Raw genomic sequence first — 15,615 nt, forward strand, 5'->3', positions numbered from 1 at the left:
GCCTGATTGATCAAGGTATACCTGCTGTTAACACCTGGGCATGGGAGGCTCCCAATCACAGCCTAGGAATTGGATAGATTGGGAGAAGGGCAGAACATGAGAGGGTTGGGCTAGGAGAGAACACTCAGAATTGGGAATCAGGTAGGCAAAGCAAGTATCAGAAATTGGGCAAAAATGTTGACATTGGAGGTGAGATAATTGCCTTTGCCTCATTCGGGTCGGTTCATTGCCAGAATCTCCCAGTCAGTGGCTCATGTCTACATTGCAGCCAATTAGTGGGAAGGTGTGTACCTGCAGATCGGACATCAATAGTTTGCTGAGTTAAATGGGGATAGATCAAATCCATCAGACTTGCTTTGCCCAAATATTTCACTTATTAAGTAGATGTGTCCTGCAAGATCTGTTGAGAGCTGGGTGGCCAATTACCTTAAGGTACTATAATAAATAGAATTTGTTTTTATTTACACAGGGAGCACTTGTCATTGAGGGGGATTTCATGGTGGCTCCGCTGCTTCATCATCAACTGTATCCTTTTTATTCTACTCTTCTTCTTGACCACTCCTGCTATTATCATTACGACAATGGACAAGTTCAATGTTACAAAGCCTGTTGAATATTTAAATGTAAGTTTTGGTATTTCAACAATTTTTTTAAAAACATGTTGCTTTCATTTTCTAATCCCTCCCAATCAAGTGAGCTCCAGGAGACTAACCTCTCCCCACCCCCAATGACTCACCTTTGCCACTCACAGGAGCTCATCCAGCTGCCTTTTGAATGCTTACAGTGAATCCATACTTGTTGCACACAGGGCAATGCGTTCAATAGGTTGGCAGATGCTCTGCAAAAAGATGTACCTGACATTCCCCACCATTTGAAGGGACCAAAACTGACAAGAAAAATATACATGTGGTCAAGGGTTTATCTCCTGCTTTGTGAAAATCATAGAACTCAGAGCTATTCGGCTTATCGTGAATGGTGAAATGGACGAAAGTCAATAACACGTGATACCTTTTAACTTCAGTGTGCTTCATTCTGTAAATCCTATGAAAGCTGCGGCCAAGGAATGGCTTTAGCTGATCAAAGCCATTTCTACAGTCCAGGCTGATCTTTCTACAGTCCAGGAATGACTGACTTGAGTGCGAGTACACTCTCTGGTGTTTGTAGAGTACGCCTGTCTTTGGCTCCACTCCTTAAAGTGAACATGCCTTTAGATTGGCAGGTGGAGGTCACCATCAGGATTCGCACTCTGATTATCACTTATTTTCACTTGACAGTGCTAAGGCCTGACTTTTCAACCTCTTGACTCTGCGTGCCAGAAACATTTAAACTTTTCCATTTTTGTCTCGGCAGAATCCCATTATAACACAGTTTTTCCCAACACTCCTGCTGTGGTGTTTCTCTGCACTTCTCCCGACCATAGTTTACTACTCAGGGTTTTTTGAAGCACATTGGACAAGGTATTTTCATTTAATTCTATATTTCTATTGGGTGTTTTAATTGTCTTTAGAATTTTTCTGTTCTATGTGCCTAGGAAATGGCATAAAGCCTGCTAAGTTTGAATCCTCATACAGTTTGTACTAAGTTAACTATTCAAAGTTTGGAACCTGCTATTCGCTAAATTGAGTGCTTTTTGATGCACTTTCTTATCCTTAAAATAAGATGCCAGTGGCAAGAAACAGATTGTTTTTGAGAAGTATTGCATTGTCAGGGACACCATCCGATCAGATGTTAAACCAAGGCCTTGACTACCTGCTCAGTTGGAGTTGCAGAGAAGAGCAGAGAATTTTTCCAGTGTACTAACCAACATTCCTTCAACAAATGCCACCAAATAAAATCAGATTAACTGACAATCTAATTATTGTGGGCAAGATCTTTGCTTTGCTTAGAATGACTACTGCCCTGGCTACTGAACAGTTGGTGCACTTCAACAACTGTGCAAGTGCAGGGGAGCCATGTAAATGAAAGTAATGTCCAGTATAATGTGTGTTGGGATGCAGTGTAAAACGCTACTATGGTCCTTATAGGGGGTGGAAAGCCACAGGAAATTCTCTTCAAATTGCTCCTGTTATCTGAAATATGTAAAAATGGGTGTTTTCCCTTCATTTAAAATGTTGTTTTCCCTTCATTTAAAATGTTGTTTTCCCTTCATTTAAAATGTTGTTTTCCCTTCATTTAAAATGTTGTTTTCCCTTCATTTAAAATGTTGTTTTCCCTTCATTTAAAATGTTGTTTTCCCTTCATTTAAAATGTTGTTTTCCCTTCATTTAAAATGTTGTTTTCCCTTCATTTAAAATGTTGTTTTCCCTTCATTTAAAATGTTGTTTTCCCTTCATTTAAAATGTTGTTTTCCCTTCATTTAAAATGTTGTTTTCCCTTCATTTAAAATGTTGTTTTCCCTTCATTTGGGGCGGCACAGTGGCGCATTTGTTAGCACTGCAGCCTCACAGCTCCAGCGACCTGGGTTCAATTCTGGGTACTGCCTGTGTGGAGTTTGCAAGTTCTCCCTGTGACCGCGTGGGTTTTCACCGGGTGCTCCGGTTGCAGGTTGATGGGTAAATTGGCCATTATAAATTGCCCCTAGTGTAGGTAGGGTTTGGGGAATTGAGGGAAGGTGGGGATGTGAGAGGGTAATGGGATTAATGTAGGATTAGTATAAATGGTTGGTTGATGGTCGGCACAGACTCAGTGGGCCGAAGGGCCTGTTTCAGTGCTGTACCTCTAAATAAATAAATAAATAGAATGTTGTTTTCCCTTCATTAAAACAATGTTTTTTTTCTGCCACTCAGATCTGCCATTTCAGATCTGCTTCCCTGCCTCCTCATCTTCAAGCCATTATGGACAACGTCAGTTAAGAGTGGGGCTGTTTCCTGAGCATCTCAGTTTACTTCAGTATTGACTGAAATCTTGCCTGTTAGCCAATCCAGAGATTTCTGTCATCTGGGTGGCTGCTGCTGCTGCATACTCGGACACTGCATGATTTGATTCATTTGTTAGTTCAGTACTCCCTATTCCTATATTGGGCGGCACAGTGGCGCAGTGGTTAGCACCGCAGCCTCGCAGCTCCAAGGACCCGGGTTCGATTCCGGGTGCTGCCTGTGTGGAGTTTGCAAGTTCTCCCTGTGTCTGCGTGGGTTTTCTCCGGGTGCTCCGGTTTCCTCCCACAAGCCAAAAGACTTGCAGGTTGATAGGTAAATTGGCTATTATAAATTGTCACTTGTATAGGTAGGTGGTAGGGAAATATAGGAACAGGAGGGGGTGTTTGGTAGTAATATGGGACTAGTGAAGGATTAGTATAAATGGGTGGTTGATGTTCGGCACAGACTCGGTGGGCCGAAGGGCCTGTTTCAGTGCTGTATCTCTAATCTAATCTAATCTATTCAAGCTGGTTTGCTGATCTCGTGAGTTCTGGTATACCAACAAATAGTTGGCATGCTCATCCCCACTGAGTGCAATAGTTATGACAGTCTGAAATGGATTAATGTGCATGGCACTGAAAATGGAAGGAGGCAAAAGTTTGGAACCGACTCTTTACTTCTGTTCTAATCTGAATCGTAATGTCTCATCTGTATCTTGCCTTGCTCCAGAGCCCAACTCGTGAAATGACTCAGGTTGTCACCAGGGAGCAACATTGCTTGTTTTCTTGTCCAATTCAGTTTTTTTCAGATCATTGCTCATTCTTGAAGTGAGCTGGGTGATGGCTTTCAATTTAACATTGTTTGGAGTACCTAGATTGATTCCTGGGATGGTGGGATTGTTCTGTGAGGAGAGATTGAGGAAACTGGGCCTATATTCTCTGGCGTTTAGAAGAATGAGAGGTGATCTCATTTCTCATTGAAGCATACAAAATTCTTACAGGGCTTGACAGGGTAGATGCAGGAAGGATGTTTCCCCTGGCTGGAGTGTCCATAACCAAGGGACACAGTCTCAGAATAAGAGGTAGGCCATTTAGGACTGAGATGAGCAGAAATCTCTTCAGTCAGAGGGTGGTGAATCTTTGGAATTCTCTACCCCAGAGGGCTGTGGAGGCTCAGTCATTGAGGATATTCAAGACTGAAATCTATATCTTTCTAGGTAGTAAAGATACCAAGGGATATGGGGGTATTGCAGGAAAATGCCATTGTAGAAGATGAGCCGTGATCTAATTGAATGGCGGAGCAGGCTTGAGGGGCCAAATGACTTACTCCTCCGATTTACTATGTTCCTATAAAGCCCACGTATTGAAAGAGGTAGGAGGTAAAAGCCACAGTGTTTAAAGACAGTCATTATGACACAGAAGGAGGCCATTCGGCCCATGGAGTCACATTTGCTAGTCTCCAATCCTCTGGCACCTCCCCCGTATCTAGGGAAGATTGGAAGTGTATGGAAAGCCCATCCGCTATCTCTACCCCGTCTTCCTTTAGCAACCTGGGACACCAGCCATCTGGACCAAATGACTTATCCACTCTAAGTATAGGCAGCCTTTCCAGTATATCCTGCCTATCAATTTTCACCACATCCATCTCCGCTTCTACTGATATTTTGTCAGCATCCTCTTCCTTCATAAACAGATACAAATTATTCTAGCCTCGCCCTGTACCCCTTTTTGTCCCTAACAGGCCCCACAGCCTCTTAGTACCTGCTTACTATTTAAATGCAGGTAGAGATTGAGGAGACTGGGCCTATATTCTCTCGAGTTTAGAAGAATGAGAGGTGATCTCATTTCTCATTGAAGCATACAAAATTCTTACAGGGCTTGACAGGGCAGATGCAGGAAGGATGTTTCCCTTTTTTTTGGGTTCCCTTTTATGCTAACTGCCATTGTATTCTCATTCTCTTTGCCAGTCACATTATCCACTTCACTTCTCCTCTCCACTTAGTGTATTTTGCTTGAAGAATTCACCTAAAATGCATCCTTTTTTGTTTCTTTATATTCTATATCACCCTCGTCATCCAAGGAGCCCTAGCTTTCGTTCCTTACCTTTTCCCAATGTTGGAATGTACCTAGCCGATCTCCTCTTCAACGATCATCCATTGTTCTGATAGTTTTTCTTGTCAATGTTAGGCTGCATTTTACCCTGACTAGGTCCTCTCTCAACCCATTGAAGTTGGTCCTCTTCCAATTTAGGAACTCTAGATTGTTCCTTGCTCTTCCTTCATTACTAATCCCAACTTTGGTACAATGACTACTCATACCCAAGCGTTTCCCACAGATACTTGCTTCACTTGGCCCACCTCATTCCCCAGCACTGGATCCAGCATGCCGCCTTTCTAGTTGAGCTGCAAACATACTGGTCAAGAGGTTCTCCTGAACACATTGCAGTAATTCCTCCCCCTCCTGACCGTTTACTGTAATGTGACCCCACTCGATATTTGGGTAATTCAAGTCCCCCAGTATTAACACTTTATAATGCTTGCACATCTGTGTCTCTCTCTCTCTGCTTCTCTCTGTGTCTCTCTCTGTCTGCCTCTCTCGCGCTCTCTGTCTGCCTCTCTCGCGCTCTCTGTCTGCCTCTCTCGCGCTCTCTGTCTGCCTCTCTCGCGCTCTCTGTCTGCCTCTCTCGCGCTCTCTGTCTGCCTCTCTCGCGCGCTCTCTGTCTGCCTCTCTCGCGCGCTCTCTGTCTGCCTCTCGCGCGCGCTCTCTGTCTGCCTCTCGCGCGCGCTCTCTGTCTGCCTCTCGCGCGCGCTCTCTGTCTGCCTCTCTCGCGCGCGCTCTCTGTCTGCCTCTCTCGCGCGCGCTCTCTGTCTGCCTCTCTCGCGCGCGCTCTCTGTCTGCCTCTCTCGCGCGCGCTCTCTGTCTGCCTCTCTCGCGCGCGCTCTCTGTCTGCCTCTCTCGCGCGCGCTCTCTGTCTGCCTCTCTCGCGCGCGCTCTCTGTCTGCCTCTCTCGCGCGCGCTCTCTGTCTGCCTCTCTCGCGCGCGCTCTCTGTCTGCCTCTCTCGCGCGCGCTCTCTGTCTGCCTCTCTCGCGCGCGCTCTCTGTCTGCCTCTCTCGCGCGCGCTCTCTGTCTGCCTCTCTCGCGCGCGCTCTCTGTCTGCCTCTCTCGCGCGCGCTCTCTGTCTGCCTCTCTCGCGCGCGCTCTCTGTCTGCCTCTCTCGCGCGCGCTCTCTGTCTGCCTCTCTCGCGCGCGCTCTCTGTCTGCCTCTCTCGCGCGCGCTCTCTGTCTGCCTCTCTCGCGCGCGCTCTCTGTCTGCCTCTCTCGCGCGCGCTCTCTGTCTGCCTCTCTCGCGCGCGCTCTCTGTCTGCCTCTCTCGCGCGCGCTCTCTGTCTGCCTCTCTCGCGCGCGCTCTCTGTCTGCCTCTCTCGCGCGCGCTCTCTGTCTGCCTCTCTCGCGCGCGCTCTCTGTCTGCCTCTCTCGCGCGCGCTCTCTGTCTGCCTCTCTCGCGCGCGCTCTCTGTCTGCCTCTCTCGCGCGCGCTCTCTGTCTGCCTCTCTCGCGCGCGCTCTCTGTCTGCCTCTCTCGCGCGCGCTCTCTGTCTGCCTCTCTCGCGCGCGCTCTCTGTCTGCCTCTCTCGCGCGCGCTCTCTGTCTGCCTCTCTCGCGCGCGCTCTCTGTCTGCCTCTCTCGCGCGCGCTCTCTGTCTGCCTCTCTCGCGCGCGCTCTCTGTCTGCCTCCCTCGCGCGCGCTCTCTGTCTGCCTCCCTCGCGCGCGCTCTCTGTCTGCCTCCCTCGCGCGCGCTCTCTGTCTGCCTCCCTCGCGCGCGCTCTCTGTCTGCCTCCCTCGCGCGCGCTCTCTGTCTGCCTCCCTCGCGCGCGCTCTCTGTCTGCCTCCCTCGCGCGCGCTCTCTGTCTGCCTCCCTCGCGCGCGCTCTCTGTCTGCCTCCCTCGCGCGCGCTCTCTGTCTGCCTCCCTCGCGCGCGCTCTCTGTCTGCCTCCCTCGCGCGCGCTCTCTGTCTGCCTCCCTCGCGCGCGCTCTCTGTCTGCCTCCCTCGCGCGCGCTCTCTGTCTGCCTCCCTCGCGCGCGCTCTCTGTCTGCCTCCCTCGCGCGCGCTCTCTGTCTGCCTCCCTCGCGCGCGCTCTCTGTCTGCCTCCCTCGCGCGCGCTCTCTGTCTGCCTCCCTCGCGCGCGCTCTCTGTCTGCCTCTCTCGCGCGCGCTCTCTGTCTGCCTCTCTCGCGCGCGCTCTCTGTCTGCCTCTCTCGCGCGCGCTCTCTGTCTGCCTCTCTCGCGCGCGCTCTCTGTCTGCCTCTCTCGCGCGCGCTCTCTGTCTGCCTCTCTCGCGCGCGCTCTCTGTCTGCCTCTCTCGCGCGCGCTCTCTGTCTGCCTCTCTCGCGCGCGCTCTCTGTCTGCCTCTCTCGCGCGCGCTCTCTGTCTGCCTCTCTCGCGCGCGCTCTCTGTCTGCCTCTCTCGCGCGCGCTCTCTGTCTGCCTCTCTCGCGCGCGCTCTCTGTCTGCCTCTCTCGCGCGCGCTCTCTGTCTGCCTCTCTCGCGCGCGCTCTCTGTCTGCCTCTCTCGCGCGCGCTCTCTGTCTGCCTCTCTCGCGCGCGCTCTCTGTCTGCCTCTCTCGCGCGCGCTCTCTGTCTGCCTCTCTCGCGCGCGCTCTCTGTCTGCCTCTCTCGCGCGCGCTCTCTGTCTGCCTCTCTCGCGCGCGCTCTCTGTCTGCCTCTCTCGCGCGCGCTCTCTGTCTGCCTCTCTCGCGCGCGCTCTCTGTCTGCCTCTCTCGCGCGCGCTCTCTGTCTGCCTCTCTCGCGCGCGCTCTCTGTCTGCCTCTCTCGCGCGCGCTCTCTGTCTGCCTCTCTCGCGCGCGCTCTCTGTCTGCCTCTCTCGCGCGCGCTCTCTGTCTGCCTCTCTCGCGCGCGCTCTCTGTCTGCCCCTCTCGCGCGCGCTCTCTGTCTGCCCCTCTCGCGCGCGCTCTCTGTCTGCCCCTCTCGCGCGCGCTCTCTGTCTGCCCCTCTCGCGCGCGCTCTCTGTCTGCCCCTCTCGCGCGCGCTCTCTGTCTGCCTCTGACCCCTTCCTCTTTGGAGGCTCCTACAATATTTCCAGTAGCGTCGTCGTGGCTTTTTGACTTCTCAACTGTGACCAAATGCAATTTGTCTTTTCACCCTCAAGGACATCCTCCCTGTCCAACACTACAATGTCTTCCCTAATGTACTGCCATCCCACCTCCCTTTTTTCCTTCCCAATCTTTGCAGAACACTTTGTATCCTCTAATATTAAGCGCCTGCTACTCATCTTTTTAAGCCATGTGTCCATTATTGCCACTGCATCATATTCTGTCACAGCTATTTGTGCTTGTCGCTCAACAGCCTTTTACACCACGCTTTGTACATTCACCTCCATACATTGTTAACCTGTTTTTGTTTAATCTGTGGAAAATTAACAGCATTAGGCTGAGTGGGTAAGTATGTTAGTTTTAGCACCTTAAGAGATGAAGAATATATTTGTGCCCAAAATGCAAAATATGAATCATGCTGGAGGTCAACCAGTTACATCAAAGGAGTGTTACACTGATGAAGGAAGCAGTTACATGTAATGGGTGTTATATTGGGGAAGGAAGCAGTTGCATTTAAAGGTTGTTACACTTGGGAAGGAACCAGTTAAATCTAATAGATTCAGCTGGGAAAGATCAGTATTCTATTTCCTACATATCTTGATAACTATCTGATACAACTTAAATTTTGATAGCGCACAATTACTGTCATGTTTGACAAGAACATCCATCTTTATCGATTTTGAAAGCTAGTGTTGCAAGATAAGAATGTAATATATTGCTGAAAATAGAGACAGGTTGTCAAAGCTTTTCGTCTTGCACTCATCAGGACAATCTGCAAGTATACCAATGTAATACCAATCTCATATATGTAATACATAAACCTCAGCTTTGAATTTTAGGTTGCCGCCAACCACCCCCTCTCTCCTTCCACCTCCCCCCTGCCCCCCACCCACCCCCCCCCCTCCTCCCCCAAACAAAAACCATTTCCAGTACACTGAGAAATATTACTTAATTGGGATTGCTGTAGCCTGCAGGTAAAAAAAAAAAAGCCTTTTATCAAATCTCTCTCAAAATGAGGTGTCCACCTACGACACAGGACTACTTGCGTGCCAAACGACGTAAGCAGCATGCGATAGACAGAGCTAAGCAATCCCATAACCAACGGATCAGATCTAAGCTCTGCAGTCCTGTCACATCCAGCCGTGAATGGTGGTGGACAATTAAACAACTAACTGGAGGAGATGGCTCCACAAATATCCCCATCCTCAATGATGGGAGAGCCCAGCACATCAGTGCAAAAGATGAGGCTGAAGCATTTGCAAAAATCTTCAGCCAGAAATGCCGAGTTGGTGATCCATCTCGGCCTCCTCCTGAAGTCCCCAGCATCACAGATGCCAGACTTCAGCCAATTCGATTCACTCCACATGATATCGAGAAACGACTGAAGGCCCTGGATACTGCAAAAGCTATGGGCCCTGACAATATTCCGGCAATAGTACTGAAGACCTGAGCTGCAGAGCTTGCCACTAAAGGCCTGCTACCCGACCCAAACCCGACGGGATCCAACGACATGGGTTGGGTCGGGCCCATCTTCCAGGTCTGGCTTTCGGGGTCGGGTCGGGCCAGACACACGCAGTAAGTGCTCTGCTGGTAAGTATTGAAATTTAAAAAACTTACCTGGGAGTCCGGGACACAACTGAGTCGCTATGACGTCATCGGGCTTGTGATGCAGCTTCGTGAAGCTTCCCAGTCGGAAGGTAAGTAAAGGGATGGTCGGGTCGAGTCGAGCTCGGGGCAAAATCTGAGGGGCTCGGGTCCATTTTGGTTCAGTCAAGTTCAGGTCAGATTCTTTTTCCCGACTTGAGTAGGCCTTTACTTGCGCCCCAAGCCAAGCTGTTCCAGTACAGCTGCAACACTGGCATCTGTCCGGCAATGTGGAAAATTGCACAGTTATGTCCACACAAAAAGCAGGACAACTCTAACCTGGCTAATTACTGCCCCATTAGTCAACTCTCAATCATCAGTTAAGTGATGGAAGGTGTCATCAACAGTGCTATCAAGCGGTACTTGCTTAGCAATAAGCTGCTCAGTGACATTCAGTTTGGGTTCCGCCAGGGCCACTCAGCTCCTGACCTCATTAAAGCCTTGGTTCAAACATGGACAAAAGAGCTGAACTCAAGAGGTGAGGAGAGAGTGACTGCCCTTGACATCAAGGCAGCATTTGACCGAGTATGGCATCAAGGAGCCCTAGCAAAACTGGAGTCAATGGGAATCGGGGGAAAACTCTCTTCTGGTTGGAGTCATACCTTGCACAAAGGAAGATGGTTGTGGTTGTTGGAGATCAGTCATCTGAGCTCCAGGACATCACTGCAGGAGTTCCTCAAGCCCAACCATCTTCAGCTGCTTCATCAATGACCTTCCTTCAATCATAAGGTCAGAAGTGGGGATGTTCACTGATGATTGCACAATATTCAGCACATTCGTGACTCCTCAGATACTGAAACAGTCGTTGCAGAAATGCAGCAAGACCTGGACAATATCCAGGCTTGGGCTGATAAGTGGCAAGTAATATTCGCACCACATAAGTGCCAGGCAATGACCATCTCCAACAAGAAAGAATCTAATCATCTCCCTTTGATATTCAATGGCATTATCATCGCTGAATCCCCCACTATCAACATCCTAGGGGCTACCATTGACCAGAAACTGAACTAGAGAGGCCACATTAATACCATGGCTACAAGAGCAGGTCAGAGGCCAGGAATCCTGCGGCGAGTAACTCACCTCCTGACTCCCCAAAGCCTGTCCACTATCTACAAGGCACAAGTCAGGAGTGTGATGGAATGCTCTCCACTTGCCTGGATGGGTGCAGCTCCAGCAACACTCCAGAAGCTCAACACCATTCAGGACAAAGCAGCCCGCTTGATTGGCACCCCATCCACAAACATTCATTCCCTCCACCACCACCGCACAGTGGCAACAGTGTATACCATCTACAAGATGCACTGCAGTAACGCACCAAGGTTCCTTAGACAGCACCTTCCAAACCTGCGACCTCTACCATCCAGAAGGACAAGAGCAGCAAATGCATGGGTACACCACCACCTGCAAGTTCCCGTCCAAGTCACACACTATCCTGACTTGGAACTATATTACCGTTCCTTCACTGTCGCTGGGTCAGAATCCTGGAACTCCCTTCCTAACAGCACTGTGGGTGTCCCTGCCCCACATGGACTGCAGCCGTTCAAGAAGGCAGCTCACCCACCTTCTCGAGGGCAATTAGGGATGGGCAATAAATGTTGGCCTGGCCAGCAACACCTACATCTCACAAATGAATAAAAAGAAATCAAACTTCAGTACCTGACGACAACAAAAGACTGTTAGCCAAAAGGACATTTTCTGTGACTTTGACTGTGATGCATATGCTTCCTCGATCTCTGAGGCCTATGACAGGGTCATCCACACCATCTTCCTCTGATACTTTTCCAGCTCAGTCTTGCCTATCAAACCTATTTTTGCCAGAGCATCTCCAGCAAAAGCTTCACTTCACGCCCCTACAGCACTGAATCTGGAGTCCCAGAAGGATCCTTGGCCCCTCAACTTCATGACGCTCCTATCTTAACACATGGTTAGCTTCCAATTTATGCTGACAATACCTAGCTGTACCTCTCCACCATCTCTTTGCTGCCTATGAATTGGTAGGTTGCTTGTCAGACATCCAGTCTTAGATGAGGCAAAATCATCATCAGCCCCCATCACAAACTACATACCCCTGTGACAAATCCATTGCTCTTTCCAGCCACTGTTTCTGGCTGATCCCGATTTTCTTTTCTTTGGCATCCTATTTGACCCTCAGCCAACTTCCAACTCTATATTCTCTCTGCCATGGTAAACCTCCACCTCTGAAATCGCCTGCCTCCACCCCTACTTCACAACATCATGCATTTTATTTCTTTCAATGCTGTCTTGGTTGGCCTACCATCCATCACGCTCCATAAATCTCCTGCTCATCCAAAACTCTGCTCCCCATATTCAGCCCTTCTGGAATTGCCTCCTGAAAACGCTCCCTCTTTCTTCCTTGAAGACCCTCCACAAAGCTTTTGGTCACCCCTCCTAATATCTCCTCCTTTAGCTCAGTAGCCATTCCAGCATCTAGCAAGTCTCACGAGGAAAATTGTGAGTGTGCTGGAGACGTTTGTAGGCTGGGCTGACCTGTCTGATCCTCCAGACCAAGGAGAATAATGGGAAATTGTGGCTGGGTGAAAGTTTGTCAGATTTGTTTTTAAAGGAAAGAAAATTAGCATTTTGGTAACACCTTTCCTGACCTCAGAATATGCTGAAGTGCTTCACTGCCACTGAAGTTCTTGAGTATAATTACTGTGAAATGTAGCAAACATGGCATACAGTTTGTGCATAGCAAGTTCCCACAAATAGCAATAACATGATAAGAAATTAATCTATGTTGGTGATATTCGTTGAGAGGTAAACATTAGCCAGGTTTCAAGAAAAACTGCCCTGTGTTTTGAGAAGCTCTACAGATCTTTTTTATTCACTGGAATGGTGCTGTCCTTTGGTTAAGGGAACATCTCATCCAAAAGATGACTGCTTCCAACAATGCAGAACCCCCTCAGTACAATTGTGCTCAAGTCTCTGGATATGGTCCTTGAACCCATGACCTCTCACTCCGAGGTGAGTGTGCTACCATAGAGGACTACAAATTCTGTCGGTTTTAATCACTGCAACATCTTTTTCAGGTCAGGAGAAAATCGAACAACGATGCACAAATGCTACACCTTCCTTATATTCATGGTCTTAATTCTACCATCTCTGGGTCTCAGCAGGTGAGTTAATTGTTGTATTAAAAATGTGCAGAAGGCGCAGCAATTCTTTGCACACAGATACAGTCTGTACTTTTGTCACTGGGGAGACTGTGTCAGCCTTTTGGTGCAGAGGCAAATACAAAGAATGGGAAAGGTTGGAATGTACTTGTCCCAGTATTACTGCTTTCGTGTAGGAGTAAGTAAAAGGCATGATGGGCACTGGCCTTTAATGTCAGGGTGAGCATGAGAAATTACCCCAACATTAATCCTCTACCACTTTTTTTATATAAAAGTGCTGTTTAAAGGAGCCATTTTGCTGTAATGATGTGGGGCAATGGTGTCTATTTCACAACATTCAGTGGGTTTGAACCTCCTGTGCTTTGTCATGCTTTTCTCCCACCTTGAATACAGGCATCCTCTGGCTTTAACAAGTATTCCCCCACCCCTGTATAACTGTGAACTAGACTGTGAAGGAGGTGTATGCCAGAATTCTAAACTGTAGAACTCCGTTGTTCCCTAGACCCTACTTGGAATGCCTTGGTTGTTTTTAAAATGAGTAACAATATTTTCTCTAAATCATAATTTATTTATCTGACATCATCTCCTTATTTTGACAAGTCTGGGATCTGAATCCTGATTCCAAAAAAAGAAACCTTTCACAACATGAGTTTGACATCATACCACTGTGATATTATATTTAATATTTTATTATACTATTTATGTTACTTTCCAAAAGTTGTAGAACAGATTCTGCACTTGGATATTGCTGAGAGCTTTCAGCAAAATCTTAACTTTTTCAAAAAATAAAGCCAGCCAATTTCAGAGAAGGGCCCCCAAAAGAGGACCGATTTTAAAACTAATTTTCTGAGTGGTGAGGAAGAAAATGGATTGGGAAGAGCATTGAAGGTGAGGAAGGCAAATTGTGCAACAACAGAGTAAATACTCTGCAGATCCACTCTTAGTGATTTTACAGCAAGCCAGGTTGTAAACTGCACATTGCTCTCTAAAACCATGCTCATTTCTGTTCCAGTCTGGACCTATTTTTTCGTTGGCTATTTGATAAGAAGTTTCTGGAAGAAGCCGCTGTTCGATTTGAGTGAGTATCTGACTAGAAACCCTCTCAATATTATTGACTCATATTGTTGTTTCACTCTCTTCTCTGTCCTGTGTTTTCCCACCTTTCTTGGTGCATACACAGACACAAGTAAAGAAGATGGAATTTGTGAGATGCTGTTAGATAAGTGAATGCCGAATCAGGAAACCTGTCTGTGACCCTCTACATATTGGATTAAGCAGCCAGGAGAGGGGAAAAAACCGTGTGAGCCATCACCTCTAGACATTGAGAGCGGGAACCTTGATTTGAGGATATGAACTGATGGGTTAACTTAAATTATCATTTAAGAGTAAGTCGGGAGTTGAATTTTAATTGATTAAAAAGTACATTTAAAACATATATTAGGAAGACGAGAACAAAATGCTGCAGATGCTGGAAATCTGAAATAAAAACAGAAAATGCTGGAAATACTCAACAGGTCAGGCAGCAACTGCAGAGAGAGAAACAGTTAACATTTCAGTTCGGTGAAAGGTCATTGACCTGAAACTTTAACTCTGTTTCTCTCTGCACAGGTGCTGCCTGACTTCCTGAGTATTTCCAGCATTTTTTGTGTTGATATTATATTAGAAAGAGCTTTGCTTTTAGTAATCTCTCTAGTGGGCCAGTGTCAAGAAAAGAAAGAAACTGCATTTCTGTAGTACCTTGCACGACCTTGGAATGTTTCCAAAGCACCTCACCACTAACACAGTACTTTTGAAGTGTAGGCAGAAACAGTTAGGGGCATTGGAGATGCAGCTAGAGGATGGAAAGGGAGATGAATTTCATTGGCTCTTTTCCATTCCTCTTGACCTTTTATGTATTTCATGTTTCCTGGCACATGTAGCAACCATAGAAAAGCTACAGCATAGAAAGAGACCATTCAACCCATCGTGACTGCGCCGACTGAAAAAACTAGCCACCCTATCTAATCCCACCTTCCAGCAACTGATGTAGCAGCTATTCCAGGTATTGATGGTTTGGGAAGGCAAGAATTAGCATGTTGCCCAAGGCCTGGTCTTCACCCATCACCCACTACTCAGTGTCACAGCAGCAGAGGCTTCAGTAGAGCACCTGCACAGCTCCACATTTCATGGACTGGTACCCAAGAATAAGAAGAAAACATAGCAAAGGGATCAAAGAAAATGATTTCTGTATCATCTTTAGTTTTGGTATATCTGCAACTCATTGAACACTAGATGCCAATATTATAAAGAATGGAACCATCAAGCCCTGTCTTAATTAGTCGCAAGTAGTGTTTGTATAAATTAGATGTCCAGTGAGCTTTAAAAGTGCCAAAAACCCTTTCATTGCATTTGCATACTCTGTTGTGCCTTTAGACCACTGACTGTTTAGTCTACCTGCTATTACGCAGTTGTTACATTGGTAAAACAGTTGCATTTAGTTAATAAAGCAAATCAGGTATCGCTTTTCTGGGATTAAGACCACAGCAGTGTTTTACAACAGTAATCCACACCAAACAATGACATTAACCGGAATTTGAATGCAGCAGACATACATTTGCTTGAAACTGCCCAGAATAATAATCAGCAGCACTCATTAAGAAATGATGGGTCAAGAACTCATTACATTGAGGGTGCTGGGAACAGGATGGATAAGCTAGAAGTAACTTGTTATCAAAGGGTTCAAGTAACCTGAACCTCAACAGCAGGATTTTTGATCTGTTTCATTGGACCCCACCCCCCCCCCCCCCACCCCCCTGCCTCCGTCCAATCACATTTCCTGCCCTTTTTTGTTTCTCCTTCCCAATCCTGCAGAACAATTACCTGGGTGTCAGCCAAG

At 47.6% G+C, this 15,615-nt stretch overlaps 1 protein-coding gene across 6 annotated transcripts in view; it reads left to right on the forward strand.

Moving 5' to 3' along the window:
- The window catches only part of LOC137365261 (CSC1-like protein 2), a 302,640-nt gene that overhangs the window by 237,781 nt on the left and 49,244 nt on the right, over nucleotides 1–15,615 (forward strand). For all 6 annotated transcript variants that reach the window (XM_068027917.1, XM_068027916.1, XM_068027921.1 and 3 more), the window contains 4 exons: nucleotides 470–623; nucleotides 1,351–1,457; nucleotides 12,657–12,743; nucleotides 13,753–13,818. In XM_068027917.1, coding sequence (XP_067884018.1) covers nucleotides 470–623; nucleotides 1,351–1,457; nucleotides 12,657–12,743; nucleotides 13,753–13,818 — 414 coding nt within the window. The remainder of the gene's footprint in view (nucleotides 1–469; nucleotides 624–1,350; nucleotides 1,458–12,656; nucleotides 12,744–13,752; nucleotides 13,819–15,615) is intronic.

The sequence above is a fragment of the Heterodontus francisci genome, chromosome 3, assembly GCF_036365525.1.
Source record: "Heterodontus francisci isolate sHetFra1 chromosome 3, sHetFra1.hap1, whole genome shotgun sequence".
Taxonomy (NCBI): domain Eukaryota; kingdom Metazoa; phylum Chordata; class Chondrichthyes; order Heterodontiformes; family Heterodontidae; genus Heterodontus; species Heterodontus francisci.